Source organism: Polyodon spathula, chromosome 16 (assembly GCF_017654505.1).
Source record: "Polyodon spathula isolate WHYD16114869_AA chromosome 16, ASM1765450v1, whole genome shotgun sequence".
NCBI lineage: Eukaryota > Metazoa > Chordata > Actinopteri > Acipenseriformes > Polyodontidae > Polyodon > Polyodon spathula.
The window spans coordinates 15,818,955-15,840,657 of record NC_054549.1 but is presented as its reverse complement, the minus strand read 5'-3'; the positions used below and the strand labels follow the sequence as shown (position 1 = coordinate 15,840,657).

Here is a 21,703-nt window from a genome sequence, read left to right as displayed (position 1 = left end):
GTCTTTTCAAATAACGAAGATAGAATAACTAAAACAGAGGTCAGAGAACCACTGGCAAACTCAGACCACAACATGGTCTCATTTGAAGTGTTTTTTAAATCCCCAAAAGAAATGACTAAAGCTAAGGTTTACAATTTTAGAAAAGCAAACTATGAAGGTATGAAACAGAGACTAACAGAAGTAGATTGGAGTAAAATAGAGAAAACACCCACAGAAGAAGGATGGTTGTTCTTCAAAAATGTAGTACTAGAGGCGCAAAACAATTATATCCCTAAAGTAGACAAATCTAAATGTAAAACTAAATTGCCAAAATGGTTTAATAGATCAATTAAAAAAAATATTCAGCGAAAAAAGGCACTTTACAGAGTATTAAAAAAGGACCAAAAAGAAAGTACACAGAAAGAGTACACAGAACTGCAAACGCAAGTCAAAAAGGAAGTTAGAAAGGCCAAGAGAGAAATAGAAATGAACATTGCTAAGGGAGCTAAAACCAATTCCAAAATGTTTTTCCAATATTACAACAGCAAGAGAACATTCAAAGAGGAGATTAAATGTTTAAGAGATACAAATGGCAAAATCGTAGAGGAAGAAAAAAAAATAGCAAATATGTTAAATGATTACTTTTCACAAGTTTTTACAAAGGAAGATACTGACAACATGCCCCACATGTCATCCAGTTCCTATCCAGTTTTAAATAACTTTAGCATAACTGAGGCAGAAGTGTTAAAGGGACTAGGAGCTCTTAAAATAAACAAATCCCCTGGGCCGGATGAGATCCTCCCAGTAGTACTCAAAGAAATGAAAGAAGTAATTTACAAACCGCTAACCAAGATCATGCAGCAGTCTCTTGAAACAGGGGTGGTACCGACAGACTGGAAAATTGCAAACGTAATACCGATCCACAAAAAGGGAAACAAAACTGAACCAGGTAACTACAGACCAGTAAGCCTGACTTCTATTATATGCAAACTTATGGAAACTATAATAAGATCCAAAATGGAAAATTATCTATATGGTAACAGGGTACTGGGAGACTGGTTTTAGGAAAGGGAGATTGTGCCTAACTAACTTGCTTGATTTTTTTGAGGATGCAACTTCGATAATGGATAATTGCAAAGCATATGACATGGTTTATTTAGATTTCCAGAAAGCTTTTGACAAAGTCCCGCACAAAAGATTAATTCTCAAACTGAACGCAGTTGGGATTCAAGGAAACACATGTACATGGATTAGGGAGTGGTTAACATGTAGAAAACAGAAAGTACTGATTAGAGGAAAAACCTCAGAATGGAGTGTGGTAACCAGCGGTGTACCACAGGGATCAGTATTAGGTCCTCTGCTATTCCTAATCTACATTAATGATTTAGATTCTGGTATAGTAAGCAAACTTGTTAAATTTGCAGACGACACAAAAGTAGGAGGAGTGGCAAACACTGTTGCAGCAGCAAAGGTCATTCAAAATGATCTAGACAAGATTCAGAACTGGGCAGACACATGGCAAATGACATTTAATAGAGAAAAGTGTAAGGTACTGCACGCAGGAAATAAAAATGTACATTATAAATATCATATGGGAGATATTGAAATTGGAGAAGGAATCTATGAAAAAGACCTAGGAGTTTTTGTTGACTCAGAAATGTCTTCATCTAGACAATGTGGGGAAGCTATAAAAAAGGCTAACAAGATGCTCGGATACATTGTGAAAAGTGTTGAATTTAAATCAAGGGAAGTAATGTTAAAACTGTACAATGCACTAGTAAGACCTCATCTTGAATATTGTGTTCAGTTCTGGTCACCTCGTTATAAAAAAGATATTGCTGCTCTAGAAAGAGTGCAAAGAAGAGCGACCAGAATTATTCCGGGCTTAAAAGGCATGTCATATGCAGACAGGCTAAAAAAATTGAATCTGTTCAGTCTTGAACAAAGAAGACTACGTGGCGACCTAATTCAAGCATTCAAAATTCTAAAAGGTATTGACAGTGTCGACCCAAGGGACTTTTTCAGCCTGAAAAAAGAAACAAGGACCAGGGGTCACAAATGGAGTTTAGAAAAAGGGGCATTCAGAACAGAAAATAGGAGACACTTTTTTACACAGAGAATTGTGAGGGTCTGGAATCAACTCCCCAGTAATGTTGTTGAAGCTGACACCCTGGGATCCTTCAAGAAGCTGCTTGATGAGATTTTGGGATCAATAAGCTACTAACAACCAAACGAGCAAGATGGGCCGAATGGCCTCCTCTCGTTTGTAAACTTTCTTATGTTCTTATGTTCTTAACAGCCGTGCTACCATTCGGTGAAGGTGGGGGGACTGTAGGCCGCCCTGGTGGTTGATATACGCCACAACCGTGGTGTTGTCCGAACGCACCAGCACGTGCTTGCCCAGAAGCACTGGCAAGAAGTACTGAAGGGCGAGGTCCACTACTTTGAGTTCTAGAGCGTTGATGAGGGCTGACCTCCAGGGTCCTGACCACATTCTGCGGGTCCCTGAGCCGTTCCAGACTGCTCCCCAGCCTTGGTTGGAGGCGTCGGTCGTAACCACTTCCCTCCGGAAGATGGGACCCAGGCGAATGCCCTGGTGGATGTTTGCCAGAACTTTCCACCAGCGCAGTGCTTACAAGCAGGTCCGGGATACCGTCAACCTGCGATGCTTGTCTCTCCGCGGATGTAACGCAAAGGCATTGAACCAGGCCTGTAGAGGTCTCTGGTGTAATAAGCCCAAGGGGTGGGCTTGTGAGGCGGCAGCCATCAGCCCCAGCATGTGCTGACACAGCTCCATGCTGATTGTTTCTCTCAACCTGAACAGGGAGAGACACTGTTCCAGTGAGGCAACTCTTTCTGTCGACAGGGTCGCTTCCATGGACACTGAGTCCAGGTGCAACCCCACGAACTCGGTCTGTTGGCTTGGCATGAGGCGGCTTTTCTCTGAATTGACCTTCAGACCCAGCTGCTGAAGATGGTTTGTAACCATCACTGTGTGCTGTGCCAGCTGCTCCTTGGACTGCGCGCAGACGAGCCAGTCGTCCAGGTAGTTCAGCAGTCGGACACCTTGAGCCCGCAAAGGAGCTAAAATGGCATCCATACATTTGGAAAAGTTTCGAGGAGCTAGAGACAGACCGAATGGGAGAACACAAAACTCGTACACCCTGGTCTGGAATAAGAAACGCAGATACTTCCTGTGACCCGGGCAGATGGGAACGTGAAAGTACGCATCTGTCAGGTCCACGGTGTTAAACCAGTCTCCCCCCCCCGAACTGACTGGATAATGTGCCTGTGCGTAAGCATCCTGAACGATAACCACCGTAGGTTATCTTTTCAGTGCTCGCAGATCTAGAATAGGGCAGAACCCGCTGTCCTTTTTGGGCACTAGGAAGTACTTTGAATAGAACCCCTGGTCGATCAGAGCAGGGTCTACGTGTTGAATGGTACGCTTCCTGAGCAGCGCCTGTATCTCCGCATTCAGAGCTGAGGACTGAACCGAGTCCTTCACTGCTGTTACAACCACCCCCCTGAATGGGGGAGGCTTTAACCGGAACTGAAGGGTGTACCCGGTGGAGATGGTCTTGTGCACCCAGATGTCGTTGGCGCACTGTTGCCAGAACTGTTGGAACGGTGTAGGGGTGAGCTAATAGCTGCCTGGATGTCTCAGGGCTGCTTTGGTTGGGCTCGCTCACGAGGGGCCTGGCTAGCGCCACGAGGACGCGACTTGCCACCACCTCTAGGGCGCCAGTCCACGCGCCGCGGTCTTGAAAAACCAGGCCGGTTGCTCTGTCAACCACGGACCACATAGGGTCATCAGTGTCCAACAGCTCAGACTCAACATCCTGTTCTGAGTGTTGGGAGGCTACCTCAGCCTCTACACTGTCCCCTTCCAGGATGTCAGAAGCATCTCTGGGGACGGCGTCTATCCCAGTCCTTCTGCGACTGCATTAGGAGGGAACTAGCCAATGGAGGTTCAGGGGGGGCTGTTGGTTGGCTGGAGACGGGCCCATCGGGCTGCTCTGGGGCTCGAGGTCCTGCTGTAGCCAGGGATATGAGCAGGGACTGCTGTCCCATCATGACCTCCATAAATTGGGACATTTTGGAGGTTAGCTCTGCCACCTCGACGCTATCCCTGTGTTGCCTGTCTCGCCGAGGGGAACGAGAACGTTCCCTAAGCCGAGGCGATCTAGAGCGCGATCTAGAGCGCGATGACTCCCGACGAGGGCGTGCCCTAGAAGGGGAGGGGCTGCTAGCCTGAGCGCGTCTGGTGGGGGACCTCTGACCAGCTGTAGTTTGGGAGGCTGGGCTCGTGGAGAGCTGCAGTCGCCCTGGCGGCGTCGCCGTGGATGATGGCGGGGTTGAGATGGTGTGGGAAGAGCCCGATGAAGGGGAGTGCCCACCCACTGACTTCTTGGCCCTTTGCCTAGGGGTGCGAGTCTGGAAACCAGCGCAAGACTGGCAAAAAGCCCTATCCGCCGGCGCAGATGCGGCGTGCTCCGTCCCGAGGCATGCCACGCACTCATCATGTGGATCACTGGCAGGCAGCTTTGCCTGACAGGACGTACAGCGGTGAAAGCCAGGCATTTTGGGCGAACACGGCACAGTAAACATCGACTGAGCTCTGGTCGAAATCGTCGAGCAACGAGTGTGGAACGCTGAGCGTCAAGCACATAGTGTCGATGCGCCGAGCGTCGAAGCGCAGCGCGTATAGCGTTGAGGCGCCGAGCATCGAGTACGTGGCGTCGAAGCGCCGAGCACCGAGCGTCGAAGCACCGAGCGTATAGCGTCGAGGTGCCGAGCGTCGAGTACGTGGCATCGAAGTGCCGAGTGTCGAGGCCCCAAGCGCATAGCGTCGAGGCTCCGAGCATCGAGTACGTGTCGTCGAAGCACCAAGCACCGAGCGTTGAACACCGAGTGTCGAGGTGCGTGCGTCGAGCGTCGACGTCGAGCACCGAGCACCGAGCCCCAAGCGCAAAGCGCAAAGCGCTACACCAAGCGTCGAAGCGCTGACACCCCGCAGAGCAAGTACCGAGCATGGAGACGCTAGCAAAAGACGCATAAGCGTCAGCTGACCCGCAGAGCGGAGACGCTAGTGTTGGTATGGTGTCTATATGGTGTTTATATACTTACCTTGGTGCTGGGGAAAATGTGCTTGGTGGTCGCCTTCTTTTTCTGGTGAAAGGGATTTTTTTGTTTGTTTTTATTATTCTGGAACGCTGCATCAAGTGCTTGGTGTACTGTAGATGGGCTGTAGGGCAAACCGTACAGCTACCACACGGTGGGGAACACACAGCAGTGGAAAATAATAGCGGGCTGCAAAGCAGACACCACAAACATGCACACACACACACACACACACACACACACACACACACACACACACACACACGGTCTAGTCACGCAAGACCGAGGCTGCACTATGTGCGTGGCCTAGGCCAACGACGCGCATCCTAAACAATGTATACATATCTAAAAAATAATATATACAACCCAAAACACACAGTAAAAATTATATATAATCATAAATAATTATAATATAATAACAGAAGAAGACAGAGACCACGAGGTTACACAAAAACGTGATGCTGAAGCAAAGTGTGAAGGATATAATGTAATATATATAAAAAACATATAACACAATTATACAATCCAGTAACCAATAATAAACGTGACTGAAATAAACTCGGAGAAGTACTTATTTAAGACCAACTTCTCAAGCCTAAGATTTTTGAGTACAGACAGTCACAGGCTCTAGTACCTACCTCTACCAATGCTGAAGACAAAAGAGGAAGAGAGTCTCTGCGCGCTGCGTATAGTAAGCTCCCAGGGGGGCGGGCTTACACGGCAGCTCGCACAGAGGCCTATCGGCAGCTTTGCTATAAAGCTCAGCCAATCCCTACTACCTGACGGCAATGTCCCATACGTTAATGGTTATTTTCGAATTGAAAGGGAACTACAGTTTATATAAAGAAACGCCAAAATATGCACAATGTATAAAGTTTTCTCTAGCTGTATTGCTCTAAAGTTCAATCTTTACTATTCATCTTTTCTATGTTGGATAGACAAAGCTGATGCCATCTGCTCTAATTTGGAAGGTCACTGGATAAACATGAACACATTTGGGTCTATTTTAATGATCTAAATGGTGGGGGATCCAAATACTGCCGGAATTCCCGCATGGGTTTTTCTAGTAGAGGTGATTTATAAGTCCATTTATTAACGTTTTACAAGAAATACATTTTAATTCAGTTTGCAAAAAAATCGGCTTTATAAAAGCAGTAGAAAAGTCCATCACTGTTAAAATAGACCCCATAGGGAATGATCATTGGAAGGGTAATATCTGTCAGCAGCCCCCTTTGTTCCACAATATAAAAATGGAAGACCTCCCTCACACACTGTTTCCTTGAAAATGTGTCTTTATTTGTTTGAATGGCTGCTTAGATTGTCCGTATAATACAACACATTTATCCAGCACTAAACGTCCATTTGATTATATATAATAATACTTGGCTTGGCATTCGTTATGAAACATACTTTTCACCACTTAAAACAAAGCCACTGCAATCCGTAACACATCTTTGCTGAGTGTAAATTTTAAACTAAATAGGCCCAGAATGTTTTGTTCAATATTCTCCTGTTGTTATTCTCAGTTTGATCCTTCTGCTAAGATGGCTGCCCCCCCTGCAGCCCCCCACCCCCACCCTAAGGTCATCAAAAATAATGACTCCTCTCCCCATTTCTGACAATTTCCAACTGTAAACTCGCTCCTGATTTCAGTGTTGCTCAGTTCTTTCTTTCTTTCTTTCTTTCTTTCTCTCTCTCTCTCACAGAAGCAGTGTTGTGAATGAAAGTGACTCTAGATGGCATCTCTGGATTGTCACCAAGGTTAACACCATCTTATCAAGTGTCTATATTCATTTCTTCTGTTTCCAAAGCTGGCATAACATTCCTGTTTTGCAATTGCTTGGGGTGAAAAGGTGATACATGCCTTTTCAGTAAATCTGAATACCGGTAATTTGTTTTTTGTTTTTTTTTGTTTTGTTTTGCTTACCTTGCCAGTCAATTTGATTTGTTTAAGAGTCATTTCTCATGCCTTTTAGTTACAGCGCATTTTGTTTCCTTGAACATTTCTGTCAGAGAGTGTTGCTAGAATGCTGAACTATTTTTCTGTTAAGCAGTTTGCTGTGGTTTATCAAGAAATAATATACATGTGTCCTTGTTTGTAATTGGTGTATAATCCTTGGTTTGTCATTATTAACCCTTTAAATCTTACCTGGGTCACCACCACTGAGAATATTGGAAGGCTAAGTGAATCTGATGGGGTGGTTTCTCTATATTCCTGGCAGTTGCTGTTAAAAAATGTATTTTTAATAATGTATGTGAAAAAGGAATGTAATATTAATAGATATTGCAAAGGGACCCTCTTCACACACACACACACAAAGTACAGTACACACACACTCACTCTCACTGTGTGTGTGTGTCACTAAGTAAGGGAGGGGGCTGTTAGGAGGAGCTGAGAGAGATGGGCAGACGCAGGCAGCTCAGGCAATTGCATCGTTCAGAAGACTTACCAGCTTGCACAACTTCTTTTTGGGTGCACAAGTGTGTTTGTGCAGCAGGAGCTAAGCTTGATTTGGGTCTATCTATCTATGAGTTTGTATTGCTTTAGTTTTTTATTTTAAGGTGATTAATATTTGGCAAGTTATGCTTTCTCTTGTGATTGAGATTATTGTCAATGAGCTGGGAGCTTAGCATAGGGATTTCCTCAGAGATCTCACAATGCAATCTTTAGCTGGACGCTTTGACATGGTGCATATAATAACGTGAAAACAAATTAGGTAAGTGTTTCTTTTTATTCCTAAAAAATACAGTACCGGTATGTTAAATTGTTTATTAGACAATGTGCAATAAAAAAAAAAAAAATACTGAAATAAAAATAAACTGTTCTGTTGGTCTTCATTGCTGTAAAGTAGGAGAAGCAGAGCTGGTCTTGTGTGATAATACCAGAACTCAATTAGAAATATTATAAAGAAGCTCAATTGGGCTCAAACTGCTATGCAATAGGATTCTCATTAAGCTAAACATACTCCAGCAATGGTACCCCATATATATATATATATATATATATATATATATATATATATATATATATATATATATATATACACAGCTCTGGAAAAAATTAAGAGACCACTGCAAAATTATCAGTTTCTCTGGTTTTACTATTTATAGGTATGTGTTTGGGTAAAATGAACATTTTTGTTTTATTCTATAAACTACTGACAACATTTCTCCCAAATTCCAAATAAAAATATTGTCATTTAGAGCATTTATTTGCAGAAAATGACAACTGGTCAAAATAACAAAAAAGATGCAGTTTTGTCAGACCTCGAATAATGCAAAGAAAATAAGTTCATATTCATTTTTAAAAAACACAATACTAATGTTTTAACTTAGGAAGAGTTCAGAAATCAATATTTGGTGGAATAACCCTGATTTTTAAGTACAGCTTTCATGCGTCTTGGCATGCTCTCCACCAGTCTTTCACATTGATGTTGGGTGACTTTATGCCACTCCTGGCGCAAAAATTCAAGCAGCTCGGCTTTGTTTGATGGCTTGTCACCATCCATCCTCCTCTTGATCACATTCCAAAGGTTTTCAATGGGGTTCAGGTCTGGAAATTGGGCTGGCCATGACAGGGTCTTGATCTGGTGGTCCTCCATCCACACCTTGTTTGACCTGGCTGTGTGGCATGGAGCATTGTCCTGCTGGAAAAACCAATCCTCAGAGTTGGGGAACATTGTCAGAGCAGAAGGAAGCAAGTTTTCTTCCAGGACAACCTTGTACTTGGCTTGATTCATGCCAAAGCTGCCCGATTCCAGCCTTGCTGAAGCACCCCCAGATCATCACTGATCCTCCATCAAAGCTGAAAATTTGACTCATCTGGGGGTGCTTCAGCAAGGCTGGAATCGGGCAGATTTGTCTTTGTGAAGGACGCATGAATGCTCCTTTACTGATAACTGAGATCACAGGAAACAGAAGCTAATGTCTTTCTATAGTGTGGGCTGCATGGACCAAGTGGGATTGAAAAACAAGCAGACTAAATCACAATCTTCAGCAGAAGACAAAGGGAGATCTGGGGCTAGAAATGGGTTTAAAACCTTGGTTAGTGCTTCTTTAACCTGACAAACAACTTGTTTCTATTATAAATAAAGAAAATCTTTTATAATTAATGACCACAAAGAAAAAAATTATTAAATAGAAAGCTATGTCATGGTTTCCGGTTAACCTTATTTAAAATAGACTGAAATTGAACTTTTCATTGCATTTATATTTTCATAAGTTTAAAAGGCTCACCATATCAGTTCATGTTTTTATCCACTGTGTGTGCGTTGTCGACCCTTTTGCCTGATAGCATTTTGCCTAATAGAAGTGGGACGTAGTTCAAAATATGGCGATACTGTTTATAGGGACATCTTGCTGAAGACTGATTCAAAATCCCATTTTAAATATTATAAAAAATCCAAGCCATTTCATTCCTGTTATTAAAATGGAATTGTTTTCTCTAGAAAACTTACATTGTATGATATAGAAAACATGTATAATGGTCTACGACATTCAGAAGAGTTACCAAGACATCAGTAACAGTGGGTGGTCTGTATGTGGGACTGACGACTAGGATTGGTTCCCACACCTGTCACTCAAACCTTGTTTGGGTTTTACTGTTGGCAGTGCCTGTTGGTTGTATATTTATTTATTTATTTACTTTTTTTAAAGTAAAATTTTCTGTAGAAAAGCCTAGTTGGCAAAAATTAAAAGGCTGCTCCTTTAAAGAGTACGGCATGACTTTCCAATAATTTTTTTTTTGTTACAAAAATAAAAGTGAAAAGCTCTTTAAAACAGAAAGTCTCCTGTAATTAGTAGGCAGACATCATGAGAGTGTTACATTTGCATTGTTCCTACCAGTCTCCTGTCAAGTGAAGGGGTAGTGTATTTGTAAGTACAAGCACGGTCCAGCCCTGAATTAATCTCTCTTGCCATACTACTGACCCATTGAAAAGACTCTGCTCCTTGGAATAAATTACGGGAGAGAAGTAGAAAAGCATGCATAGTTATCTCCTAGGAATTTTGAGGTGGGATGGGAGCCAAGATAGGCCATTTGGCTCATGACTGGCTTGACAAGTGTAATTGAGGTAATACTCCAATGTTTCGTTTGAGATAGCTGACAATATTTTCATTAGAATGTGTTTTTGCAATCATTCTTAATGGCAGTTACTCAAACTCCGTGTTAAGGTACTTTCACTGGAGTGCAGGAGTGCAGGAGCTCCTCTTCTACAGCCAGTCTTCTAGTCCAGGTGGAGTGGAGAGGCCGGGTGAGGTTGTAGGGAGAGATGATGGTCTGGAGGTAGCTGGGTGCAGTCTGGTCAAGGCACCGGTAGGCAAGTTGAAGAGTCTTGAACTGTATGTGAGTGGTGATCGGGAGCCAGTGGAGTGAGCAGAGCAGTGGAGTAGCGTGGTATAAGCGAGGCAGGGGGAACACCAGGTGAGCAGCGGAGTTCTGGATGAGCTGAAGTGGACTGGTGGCAGATGCAGCGAGGCAGGCCAGGAGGGAGTTGCAGTAGAGTTTATACTGGTCTACCCTTGCTCCTCCACCCACAGAAAATAAACCTTTCAAAACCCAAGGTTCCTGAGGTGAAAGGCAGGAGAAAATACCAGATTAGCTCTCTGAGTCACCAAACCTCTGCATGTACATAGCAACTTCCAGAACTAGCTCTGGATATTGCTAAGAGCACGAAAAAAGGAACAGAATGACAGGGACAAAAATACCATTGAAAACTGCTAATACCTCATACCGATGTTCATATGTGCAAAGTACAGAAGCTAACGGAAATATCCGATAAACTTTGAGCCTGTCTGAGCAAAACAACACACTGATTTTGACAAATGCAAGTTGAATCAATAGCAGTTTTTCATGTCTCTATTTTCAGCCTCAAGAAACCATCAGCCACTTACAATCCACAGTGATGCTATTTTAAACTGGAGCAAATATGAAAGCAATAACGCCAAGTGTGGTTTTGGACAATATCTGAACACCATGAGGTGTGTTATTGTGCTGATAAAATGTCCACTCCCCCCCTCCCCCCTCACCCCCACAAAGTTATGGTGACATTTCTACACAGATTGGAACACTTGTTCGTCAATGAGATTGCTCCCTTTATTCCTCCTAATTTATAATACATAGTAGCACACTGGTACAGATTTCGTGCCTTTCTCACTGCAGTCGGTTACTGGTTTGTAATGGTTCATCCCATTGTAATAGCATTCATATGTCAAGGTATGTGTTTATTGTGATACCACAATACCTTGTGGCCATAATACAGGTCCATTGCATTGTACTACTGCATTGCCATTTCAGATCATTTGGTAAGGGTTATGCACTTGTGAAGGCATTGGCTAAAACATTTACTGACTTGGCTTTCTATTGCGTGATTTTACTTCAGTACTTATGATTGACAGAGTCAATGTTGATTTCCATTCTATATACAACATATTGTATTGATATAGTATATGCATATCTTTGGCAAGGGTTAAATGTTTAGAAACAATTCTAACTTGGAAAATTTTTACACATTTAAACATCCCTACCCCATCCCAAACTTTGTAATGAATATTTCATTTCCCAAGCAATAACGAATGCCTTTAGCTATAAATATAAGCATTAAGGTTTAGTGTTGGTTGAAATGTTACAGTCTGCTAACCACTAACTTATGATGAGCAGCAGCTTTAGCTTGAACTGTTTTAAGTACAGAATTATTTTTTTATAGTTAGCCTTTAGCACAGTTAAACATTAAAATATCAGTCAATAGCTATGATAAGTGATATATCTAGTATGTGGTCATATGGGTTATTCAGCCATCCTTGTGGAACTACCGTACTCCAGGAACATTAATAGGGTAAAACTTTATATTACGGTGCTGCTTATTAATGTTTTTCAAAATGTTTTATAAATGTACAATATATGCTTAATAATTATGTTATAGAATATTAATAAAGCCTTGTAGATGGTTTACAACCATGCAATAGCCAAAGACTGAATTACGATTAAACATCTCAAAGTAGAATAGGCATATATAATACATTTATAAAACATTAATAAGCAGCACCTTAATATAAAGTGTTACTGCTAATAGTGCATATATATATTTCTAGAAAGAAACCAATTAGATAAGAGCACATGCTATTTATTTTTTACCTGATTCTTTGATCGTTTATCATCTTGTTTTGTCCCCCCTTTCCCCCCACCCTTCTTCTCCACCTCTCAGCTGGCTTTGTCTATTAGAGGGTGGTTAAATTATGTACATTGTTACTCATCTTCACTTACTGAACTGTGACTGGGTATTCTAAACACTAGGTGACACTAGGTCCTTATAATTTCCTTCAGATAAAAAAAAAAACCCTTTCTACCCTGGCCCTCAACTTCAGTAGTTGTCTTTTCTCACTCTAAACTTTAATTTGTGAAATAACTCACATGACTAGGAACAGTTATTAAGCAAGGAAAAAAGTTATCTTGAAAAAATACTTAATTCTTGTCTAAATGTGCCTCATTAACTTTAGGTGAAGGGGTGTTATGTTATTCATAAAGATAATTTTCTAATTTGCTGTATCAGTTTGAAGGGAATTTGTCTCCCTCCCCATGGAAAACTCTGTCTTTGCAGACTTTAAATTGCAACCTAAAAAAATGTGAACTAAATCCAAACTAATGAAGAATTTAACAAAAAGGCTTGAGAATCTAATTTGACACACAGTTCACACAGTTCTAATTTAAATATATTCTAATAGTGTAAGCTACGTACATCATGGGGTTTCTTTTAAATGTGTCTAATTGTGCGAAATCCATCTGTGCATTGAAGTGCAGCTTCTCAATCCATGCCAGCTGACTGGATATTTTTCATGGAAGGCCTGTGCTCTACCAAGAACCCATTACTTGACTATATTAACATTGAGGGCAGAGGGCTACATTTTCAATGCTATGAACTTCAATTCATCATTAGCACATTTTTTTTCAGAAAGGAGCTACCAAACTAGAAATAAACAACTAAGACTTTAAATTCAGCTGTTTGAATTACACATTAAGTTGTTTCTTATTCATTTTAAACGTTCAGTGGGTGTTTTTTCCATTCAGAAAAATATTGCTCTAATGACTTGTAACCATGAAATGAATGTCTTGCTCTTTATATACAGTATATCTGTATCTCTCTCTCTCTCTCTCTCTCTCTCTCTCTCTCTCTCTCTCTCTCTCTCTCTCTCTCTCTATATATATATATATATATATATATATATATATATATATATATATATATATATATATATATATTGTGGAAGGGGTGTGGGTAATTCACTGACTAGGAGACAGACAGGTGTACTTGAAAACACCACACAGGTGCCCAGTTTTATTTGCAAACAGTTCTTGCTTTTTCCGGCAGAGGGCACTGTTGACCGTGGGCTGCCTATCAACGATGATAGACAGCACCACGGAAATACCACAGCTGGTACGTGAACAGCAAGTGCACTCGCAGGTGCTCAAAGAAATAATAATGAAAACAGAAGGCGAAAAGAACAAGGGAAAATAAAACAGTAATAAAACTACAAATAAAAGGTGCTGCACTCGGCAGCGTTATCCCGGTCGCCGCTACCCGCACGACCCGGATCACCGTCCTACTCTGTAGGCTAACTAGCCTGCTCTTTCACAATACGCCGGGGTCTGCCCAAGGGTTCCCCGCTCTCTCTGTCTCGCTATGAAACTCTTTGTTTCGCCTGATTCCCGGTCCTGGATCAGAGCTTCCGCACTCTTGTTGCGTCTAAGTGGGCAGACCTGAGGAAACAGCAGAGCATTAACTTATAGGGCTAACAATCTCCCAAGACTCGCCTCTCAGCCATTCAGAGAGGGGGAAAGTCCACACACCCACTTTCCCACCTCCCCGTGTCACTGCCATGACTCACAGGCGGTTGTTGGACGACTGCCGCCCTCTTCCTGCAGCCCGTGAACACGCCAGCAGAGTATACATATCTATATATATATATATTATATGCATATATATATATATACATATATATATATAGTATATATATATATATATATATGCAATAGCCTATTATAATTTGTCACATGGCAAGTTGATAATAAGAGTCCCATTGAGTAACACTTTGAGTCTGCAGTTTGTCTAAATCAGCTCAGCTCAGACTTATCTCAATTTTATAATGTTTTCCTTGCAAAGCTGTGTGTGTGTGTGTGAGAGGTATTGTAGCTGCTTTCATGTTGAGTGGGTAGTTCATCCATTACTTAATTGCAGTATATTCATTTTTCACTTAAAGGGAAAGGCATACTTGCTCACACCGCAGCAAGTATGCCTTAGTTAGTCACCAAGGGTTACCATAAACACTTCCCTTATATTTGACAGCTGTAAATTCCTTAAGAAAGAGCTACTGATATAACCCCACCTTTGTTGACATTCCTCTGATTTCAATGTTGAGCTTTTTTGGTGGTGTTGATTGGGTTGTCAGCCAATGACAGAGCTCAATGTTTACCAATTAATTTGCTGATGAAACGGTCAAGAATCATCCATCCGTTTCCCTATTAACCTAATAATATCACAGGGAGGGTAACTCTGATAAATGGCTGCCTGGTTGAGATTTCATGACATTAGTATCCTGTAGATTTCTGTCTGATCAACACTCATACATAGTTGATACGACCTTGAGGTGGTGACACTGCAAAAGCTGAACTGAGATCTTCTGTCAAAATTAACGTACCTACCAGAAAATATCTTCTGTCAGTTTATTCTTCAAGACTGGACAAATCTGTCTTCAATAGTCTATTTAATAGCAGCTTAATTGACATGGAAGGGGCATACATTTAATACTGCAATCAATCTGCTATTGTTACAGGGCCTACTGTGCACTTCAAACCAAAACTGATTATTTAAGGGCCTGAGATGAAAACCTTCCTAATTTCTCTCGGATCTGATCAGATCTGGCTGAAAGTGGTTTTGGTACAATAAATGCTCCTTCAGCTTACAAGCTTGTGCTAGTGATGTCAATACTACCAATATTGAGAACAGCATAAAGTGGGACTCAAAATAGTGTGGATTTATGGGTTTTATGGGATCAACAAAATTGATCGAAATCCAATAGTCTCGTCTTGTTTTGAACATATTTTGATGGTTTCTTTCTACAGGTTTCCTTGAGAATAATAAGAGATGGAAACTGGTGATGTGTCACATGGAAGGGTTCATTGTGGTCCGGTTCCGATCAGACTGTACCATTGAGCTCCTTTCTTCATTGGAATGCTCATCTTGCCGTGATTGCCACGTACCCCTATACAAACAAACATTTCAGTTAACGCAACAAAAGTACTGATTTTCAGGTTACAATGTCTTGGGAAACCTTAGAGGACATGTTCCAGAACTGCTCGGAGCTTAGTTCACAATTCTGCAACATCACTGGACTCAATAAAACCTTGAACGACACGGGGAGCCAGAGGCTCTTTGCGACTGAGGAACTACTTCTGAAGTTTCTAGGACCTAAGAGATCTTCTTTCTTCCTGCCCATCTCCCTAGCATACCTGCTCATCTTCATCACAGGTGTGGCAGGGAACCTTCTTACCTGCACAGTGATTGCGAAGCACAAGAAGATGAGAACCCCGACCAACCTCTACCTTTTCAGCTTGGCCATTTCAGACCTCTTGGTCCTGCTCTTCGGGATGCCTTTGGAGACCTATGAAATGTGGCAGAACTATCCTTTTCCGTTTGGCGAAGGAGGATGCTATTTCAAAACCTTCCTTTTTGAGACTGTTTGCTTCGCGTCAGTCCTTAACGTTACGGCTCTCAGCGTGGAAAGATATGTTGCGGTGGTACACCCGCTCAAGACCAAATATGTCATGACCAACACCCATGCCAAGAGGGTCATCACTACCGTTTGGGTCATATCTTTGGTCTGTGCTATTCCCAACACCTCTCTCCATGGTTTATACTACTTCTACCTCCCCACTCTAGAGAAAATCGAAGAGTCAGCTATGTGCATGTTACTGAAGCCTAGGTGGATCTATAACCTGGTGATCCAGATCACTACAGTCTTCTTCTACTTCATCCCCATGACTATCATTAGCGTCCTCTACCTGATGATAGGCTGCCGTCTCAACAGAGAGAGGAAGTTCCCAGTCGGCAAGATGGGGAAGAATTGCAGCACCAAAACCAGCTGTAAAATCCATTTGGAGAGTGGGAGAAGGAGGCAGATCACCAAGATGTTATGTGAGTTGCTACTTATCTTTCCACTTATACTTGATTGTGTTTTTGCCTCCATTTCTTCCATTAAGTCCTTCCTTTTTGACTCATCTAATTTCATTTCCAACACCCCTGTGGTAATAGGCAATTTTATTTTATATTTGTATTTTAATGACAAAACCTATGTATTTATTTTTTTGGGCGATAACATGTGCAGTTTTTTTTTAAACAGTTTTTCTTTCTCCTTATGGAATATAACAAATCTGTCTGTGGTGTATGCATAATCTACCTATAAATAAAGTTGTTTTTTTGTTGTCTTTTTTAGGGGTTGCAAATGGATTGCTTTGTGAAACAGTTTCTCATTAGAGACAAATGCGTTTTGATTGTAATTTTACTTATTTGAAATCAAAAAGAATTAAACACAGCTGTCGTCTTGAAAGAGCTATGAGTCACCTCCTAATAGCTTTAAGTATGTTGAATTGTAATGAACAAGTATGAGCACAAATTATCAGCTTCAATAACTCGAGATCATTCCCTCACACATCCTGGAATAGCTTTCCTTTAACCAAAATAAATTGTGACAAATATACAGGACACTTCTGGAATATCAATTATTCAAATATTTCCTTAACCTAATCTTAAAATAAGATAATGACCTGTTTCTCTTTATCTAAAGGTCACTAAACTATAAATGTTTCACGTTCTTCAGTGCAACAAACTAGCCTATTCTTAAACTGTTTAAAAATAAATTAAAATTAACAAGAAAACTAAGTTTATTAATGCTACAAAAAAAGAAAGTACATTCAGAAGCCAGACCCAAACCCATTTTTTGCACATAGCAATGGATTATGCAATGGATAACAAAATACAAGTTAAACCATAAAGAGGGGCATGCCCCCTAGTGATGCAAAGTATATGCCTGAAAACACAAGCTATGCTCATTGAACAATGCCAATGGTGAGCATACCAACAAAAGCCTTATTTTCTCTATCACCAGTTTCAGTTTTAGTAGATGTTGCTATTAAATCTCCTTGGGTTCTGGCTTTATTTTTTTGGAGCTCTTAATATATTACACTTTGCAAGCAGGATGCATTCTTTGTTAAGCTGGGATTTATAAAATCATTAATGAAAAACATTCAAGCTGCACTCAGGAAACACTGCGGGAATTGCAAGCACATAAACAGTTGTGCAAAGCAATGATCTTAATGGATGTTTACTAGCCGATAAAACAAACAAGAAAAAAACCTTAGGAAATGAGAGAAAGAGAGAGTCAGAGAGAAACAGATTGTAAATGGTCCGGATACAGATGGTCACAAAAATGATGAAAACACAGGGAAAGCACATATTTCTGTTATGTTGCTGAGAAGCAAAAAAAAAAACAAAAAAAAAACCAGACATAAACGCATCCTGTGGCTGTACTGTAATTGGGATTTAATGCTTTTTTTTCTTTCTTGTGTTTTCCCAGGTGTAGTAGTGGTGGTATTTGCCATCTGTTGGGCTCCTTTCCACACAGACCGACTGCTGTGGAGCTTCATCACGCAGTGGACGGACTTCATGCACAACGTATTCCAGTATGTGCATGTGATCTCGGGGATCTTTTTCTACCTGAGCTCCGCGGTCAACCCTGTCATCTACAACCTGCTCTCCACCCGCTTCAGAGAACGTTTCAGAGAACTTGTGTGCAGTAACCAGGAGTCCAGTGTCTCCCGCAACAGCTCCCCAGCTATCTCCAGGATCCGGAAGAGCCCCGCCCTGGTTTACCATGTACCAACCAAACAGGATGCTCCAAAGTTCCTCCAGCCTTCTGGGAGCTGGGAACATGAGGACGAAACCACTTATATCTAAAGAAGAGGCATCTGCCATTAACTTAGAGAAATATAGGAGGGTTCATTAGAGTTAGTTAATGCAGGGTTTCATACTCATGGTGGAATTTTACAATCACAGAATCCAGTGGTGGGAAATTCATAATGTTCTTTGCAACTAAAGTTATCCAACCAGTTTTTAGTCTCCTCTGAATACTTAATTTAGTTCTGGAGTGAAGAGTGCACGTAAACCAGTTAGTCTGGTTGCAAGGAAAGCAAACTTGTCACTGGATTGTCTTTTAAGCATGTCTTGAGGAACACCAGAAAAAAAGAACTAGATCTTTTTTTGCCTCTTTTAACTTCGTCTGCAGGGTCAACCAAACCCAGCCAGTGCCATTACGAACTGGTTATTTAATAATGATTTCATCATTACTATGTGATTATTAAAGTATACTGCATTACATCAACGTAAGGAGAAGGCTTGACTAAGACTCCTACATTTAAATAAAAAACAATCTGTAAACTAAAAACTATCCATCTGACAAGTCTGTATCATTTACTGTACCTCCGTTGAAATTAAGTTGTTGTGCTGTATAGCAATGGCAGACTGACTCAAAGACACAACCAGGTCCATAATTGAACACCGCACCCTTGTTTAGCTCCAAACGTGTACATGGAATGTAAATATAGACTGCGTGTTTCTCCGTTGTCGACATTTCAAAGAGATATTTTATTTTTATTTTTTATTTGGAACACGAGGCACTACATGACATTGTATACAGTACCTCTATGATTTAACTAAATACTCTTTTTTTTTTTTTTTAAATTAAGCCAAATATTTTATACATCTAAAGTAGTTTTATTGTCAAAATCATGTTTAACAGTTGTTTTCATTGTTTGCTGGTGTATGTTATCTGGTCATTCTCAGTCAGATATTATGCAGTGTGGAGCATTTGGTTAAAGGAAAAGCAGCAGCTGGTATGTGCTTGACATTGTTTTGTTTTCAAATTAGCCATGTGTTCTTTCAGACTCTGTACTCCACTGTAGAAGCACTGTGCAAATAAGTACTGTGTAATATCTTATTAGGTAATGGTTTACTTTGTATATATTTTTAAAACTGAAATTGGTTAAAGGTGCCATAGCAGGTGGTTTACATGTTTTTCACAAAAATATATAAATGTGTCAGTCTTACCTTTGACTGTATTGACAAAATGCAGTACTTCAAATATTCATACTGTTAATTCAGTTTCCCTAATTTAATATATTATAGACAGGTTCAATTGTGTAAAATTCACTGTTCACCCTCTTTAACTGTAGCTTTGGGTTATCATGATGCATTATGTGAGGCATTACTGTCTCCTACCTGGAAAAAAGTGACCCTCCCATTACAAGAAAATGAAAGAGGCACCTAGAATAAGCTGCTTCGAATGTTCTATCCATTTAAGACTAGTTACTTCAAGTTTCACTGCATTACATCATCAGAATTAGGCACTATAACCTGAAAAAGAGGGCTTTACTGTCTGGTAAGGCCTGCCTTGTGCCATTAAACATTTAACATAACAAGAAGGCCTTACCAGACGGTAAAGACCTTTTATGAGGGATCTATTGCTTTTAGAAAATGGCTGCCTTAAAAAAAAGTAACATTAACATTGTTCTGTTTGGGTTTTTTTTTTTGTGATTTTATGCAGCACTATTTTTAGTTTCTAATGAATACAAACGTTTTCCTCAATATTCCATGAGTAACCATGGGCAACATGGTTTGTGAACTGTTTGTTTTTATCTACCTCTTGAACAATTTTAAACATGTAAAAGAAGAAAAGCACAGGTAACTTTTATTTTTAATTAGGATTAGAGTGCCCTTTAATGCATTTGTGAAAGTTAAACCCTAAAATTTCTTGATGAGAAAACGACTATTAGTGATTACAAATATCTGGTAGCCTACATGTGTTAATGCTAATCATGCTGTTTGCTGAGTAACGTGTTCACAGTCTCCTGGCTTTGTTAGAGAAGAGAGCATCATGCCTGTGTTCTTATTATGATTTGCTGGAATAAAGTTGCTGAAAGTAATCAGTCTGCATCCGGTTGCTTGATTTCTACAACTTGTCATTTAAGCTGGAGCCGGTCACTATTGCTGTTATAATTATTGTAGTGCCGCTGACAGCAAACACCATTCTCAATGTATTTGTTTTTTTAACTGTATTTGCTATACTACATTTAAATAGAAAGATTGAACATGTAGAATTGTGATAAAGCAAGCTTAAGGCTGGTTCATACTTCAGAGCGACATCATTTCTGAGGGTCTCTGACCCTGTGCAACATGATGGAATTATGTCATCCACACTCTTGCGGACATGCGTCTTTTTTGGAAAGTTGTACAGCCTTTTCTCATGCGTCTGCGACCTGCAATCTCATGGGGTTGGTTGAAGTTGTGTCATGTGCTGGTAACAATCATGGAGCAAGAATTGGAGGAACTTTTAATAGAAGAAGTTCATAAACAACAACATTTATATAATCCTTACTTAAAGAATATAGAGATGTCCAAATAATAGAAACAATGTTGGTGTGTATTATTCAGAAAAAAATAGAAAAGGACTGGAGAGAATGCAAAACCAGATTGAGAAAACTGTGTGATAGATTTATAAAGAGCAAGAAACCCTTTAAGTAAAGAGTGGAGTCAGAATCTCTTGGCCACACGTTTCTGGGAATTGCTAGCTGACAGTATGTGCAGTGTGACTGCAAGTCTTTCTGCAGGTGTCACTGGCCTCGCCCGTGTGTATTTCTGCTCGAAGCAATGGTACCAATCTGTTTGACAGATTGTCAAATCTTTCATCTGTCATTTTACAAATGTCTTACCCGCATCTCTCTAATTAATGTGTGCAATTCTCCCTTGCTGTTGGCTGAGAGGACGGATGTACCAACAGCGTCACTTTAGATTTTTTGTTAAACCTTGTATAAGAGGTACAAACTCAGCATATCTTCTAAAATGTCAATTTTTTCCAATAAAGCGAATGCAGTCTGAATTTAAAGAAGGAACCACAGCTACGCAGTCAAAAGGGCTGCAGATAGTACAACAGATAGTGAAGCTGCACAACTTTTATAGCTGTCTGTGCCTGACATATCGCAATCTGCTACTGAAAAGGTAAAATACATAAATGAAAACTGTATTTACATATTTTCCAGTGGATTGATTTGGAACAGGGATTAAACATCATTTGAATGATAACATTTAAGGTTCTTTACCAGAGATAAGGGACCTCATATTGACAATTCAGGTTAAATGAAATTTCAAATCCATTTTTGTAGAAATGCTCAAAAGCATATATTGAATGGATTTATTTTTGTGGCACAAGGCAGGTACTTGTAAGATAAAATAAATATATAACATTTATGTTCTAACTATTTCCATTTTTTTTCCCATTATCCATGTCAGTTTCCAAAGACAGCCTCAAGGTTGCATCTGAATAATTTTCATAAGGAGAGAAAGTCACTATTGAGAACACCAAGTTTTCATTATAATATACATGACCTAAAACAGCCTCTGAAATGACTTAGTGAACTTATTTAATAGGAAAAAAAAGCAACAAAAAAATGCTTTATAGTCTTCGTTGTTGCCACAGTTCATGCATTCATTTATCTCTT

General features: G+C 40.4%; 1 protein-coding gene across 1 annotated transcript; it reads left to right on the top strand.

Moving 5' to 3' along the window:
* The first annotated feature begins 15,223 nt into the window (after window positions 1-15,223).
* LOC121329261 (neuromedin-U receptor 1-like) lies at window positions 15,224-19,038 on the top strand. Its single transcript, XM_041274784.1, has 2 exons — window positions 15,224-16,289; window positions 17,728-19,038. Exons 1-2 carry the CDS (start codon window positions 15,413-15,415, stop codon window positions 18,105-18,107), a joined length of 1,257 nt encoding a protein of 418 aa, XP_041130718.1. The 5' UTR covers window positions 15,224-15,412; the 3' UTR covers window positions 18,108-19,038.
* The last annotated feature ends 2,665 nt before the right edge of the window (window positions 19,039-21,703 follow it).

What these genes read in the sequence shown, in the direction of transcription:
- LOC121329261 (XM_041274784.1), top strand. Translation starts at nt 15,413, where the DNA reads ATGTCTTGGGAAACCTTAGAGGACATGTTCCAGAACTGCTCGGAGCTT. An exon ending in GCAGATCACCAAGATGTTAT is followed by an intron (nt 16,290 to 17,727) that starts GTGAGTTGCTAC and finishes GTGTTTTCCCAG; the next exon opens with GTGTAGTAGTGGTGGTATTT.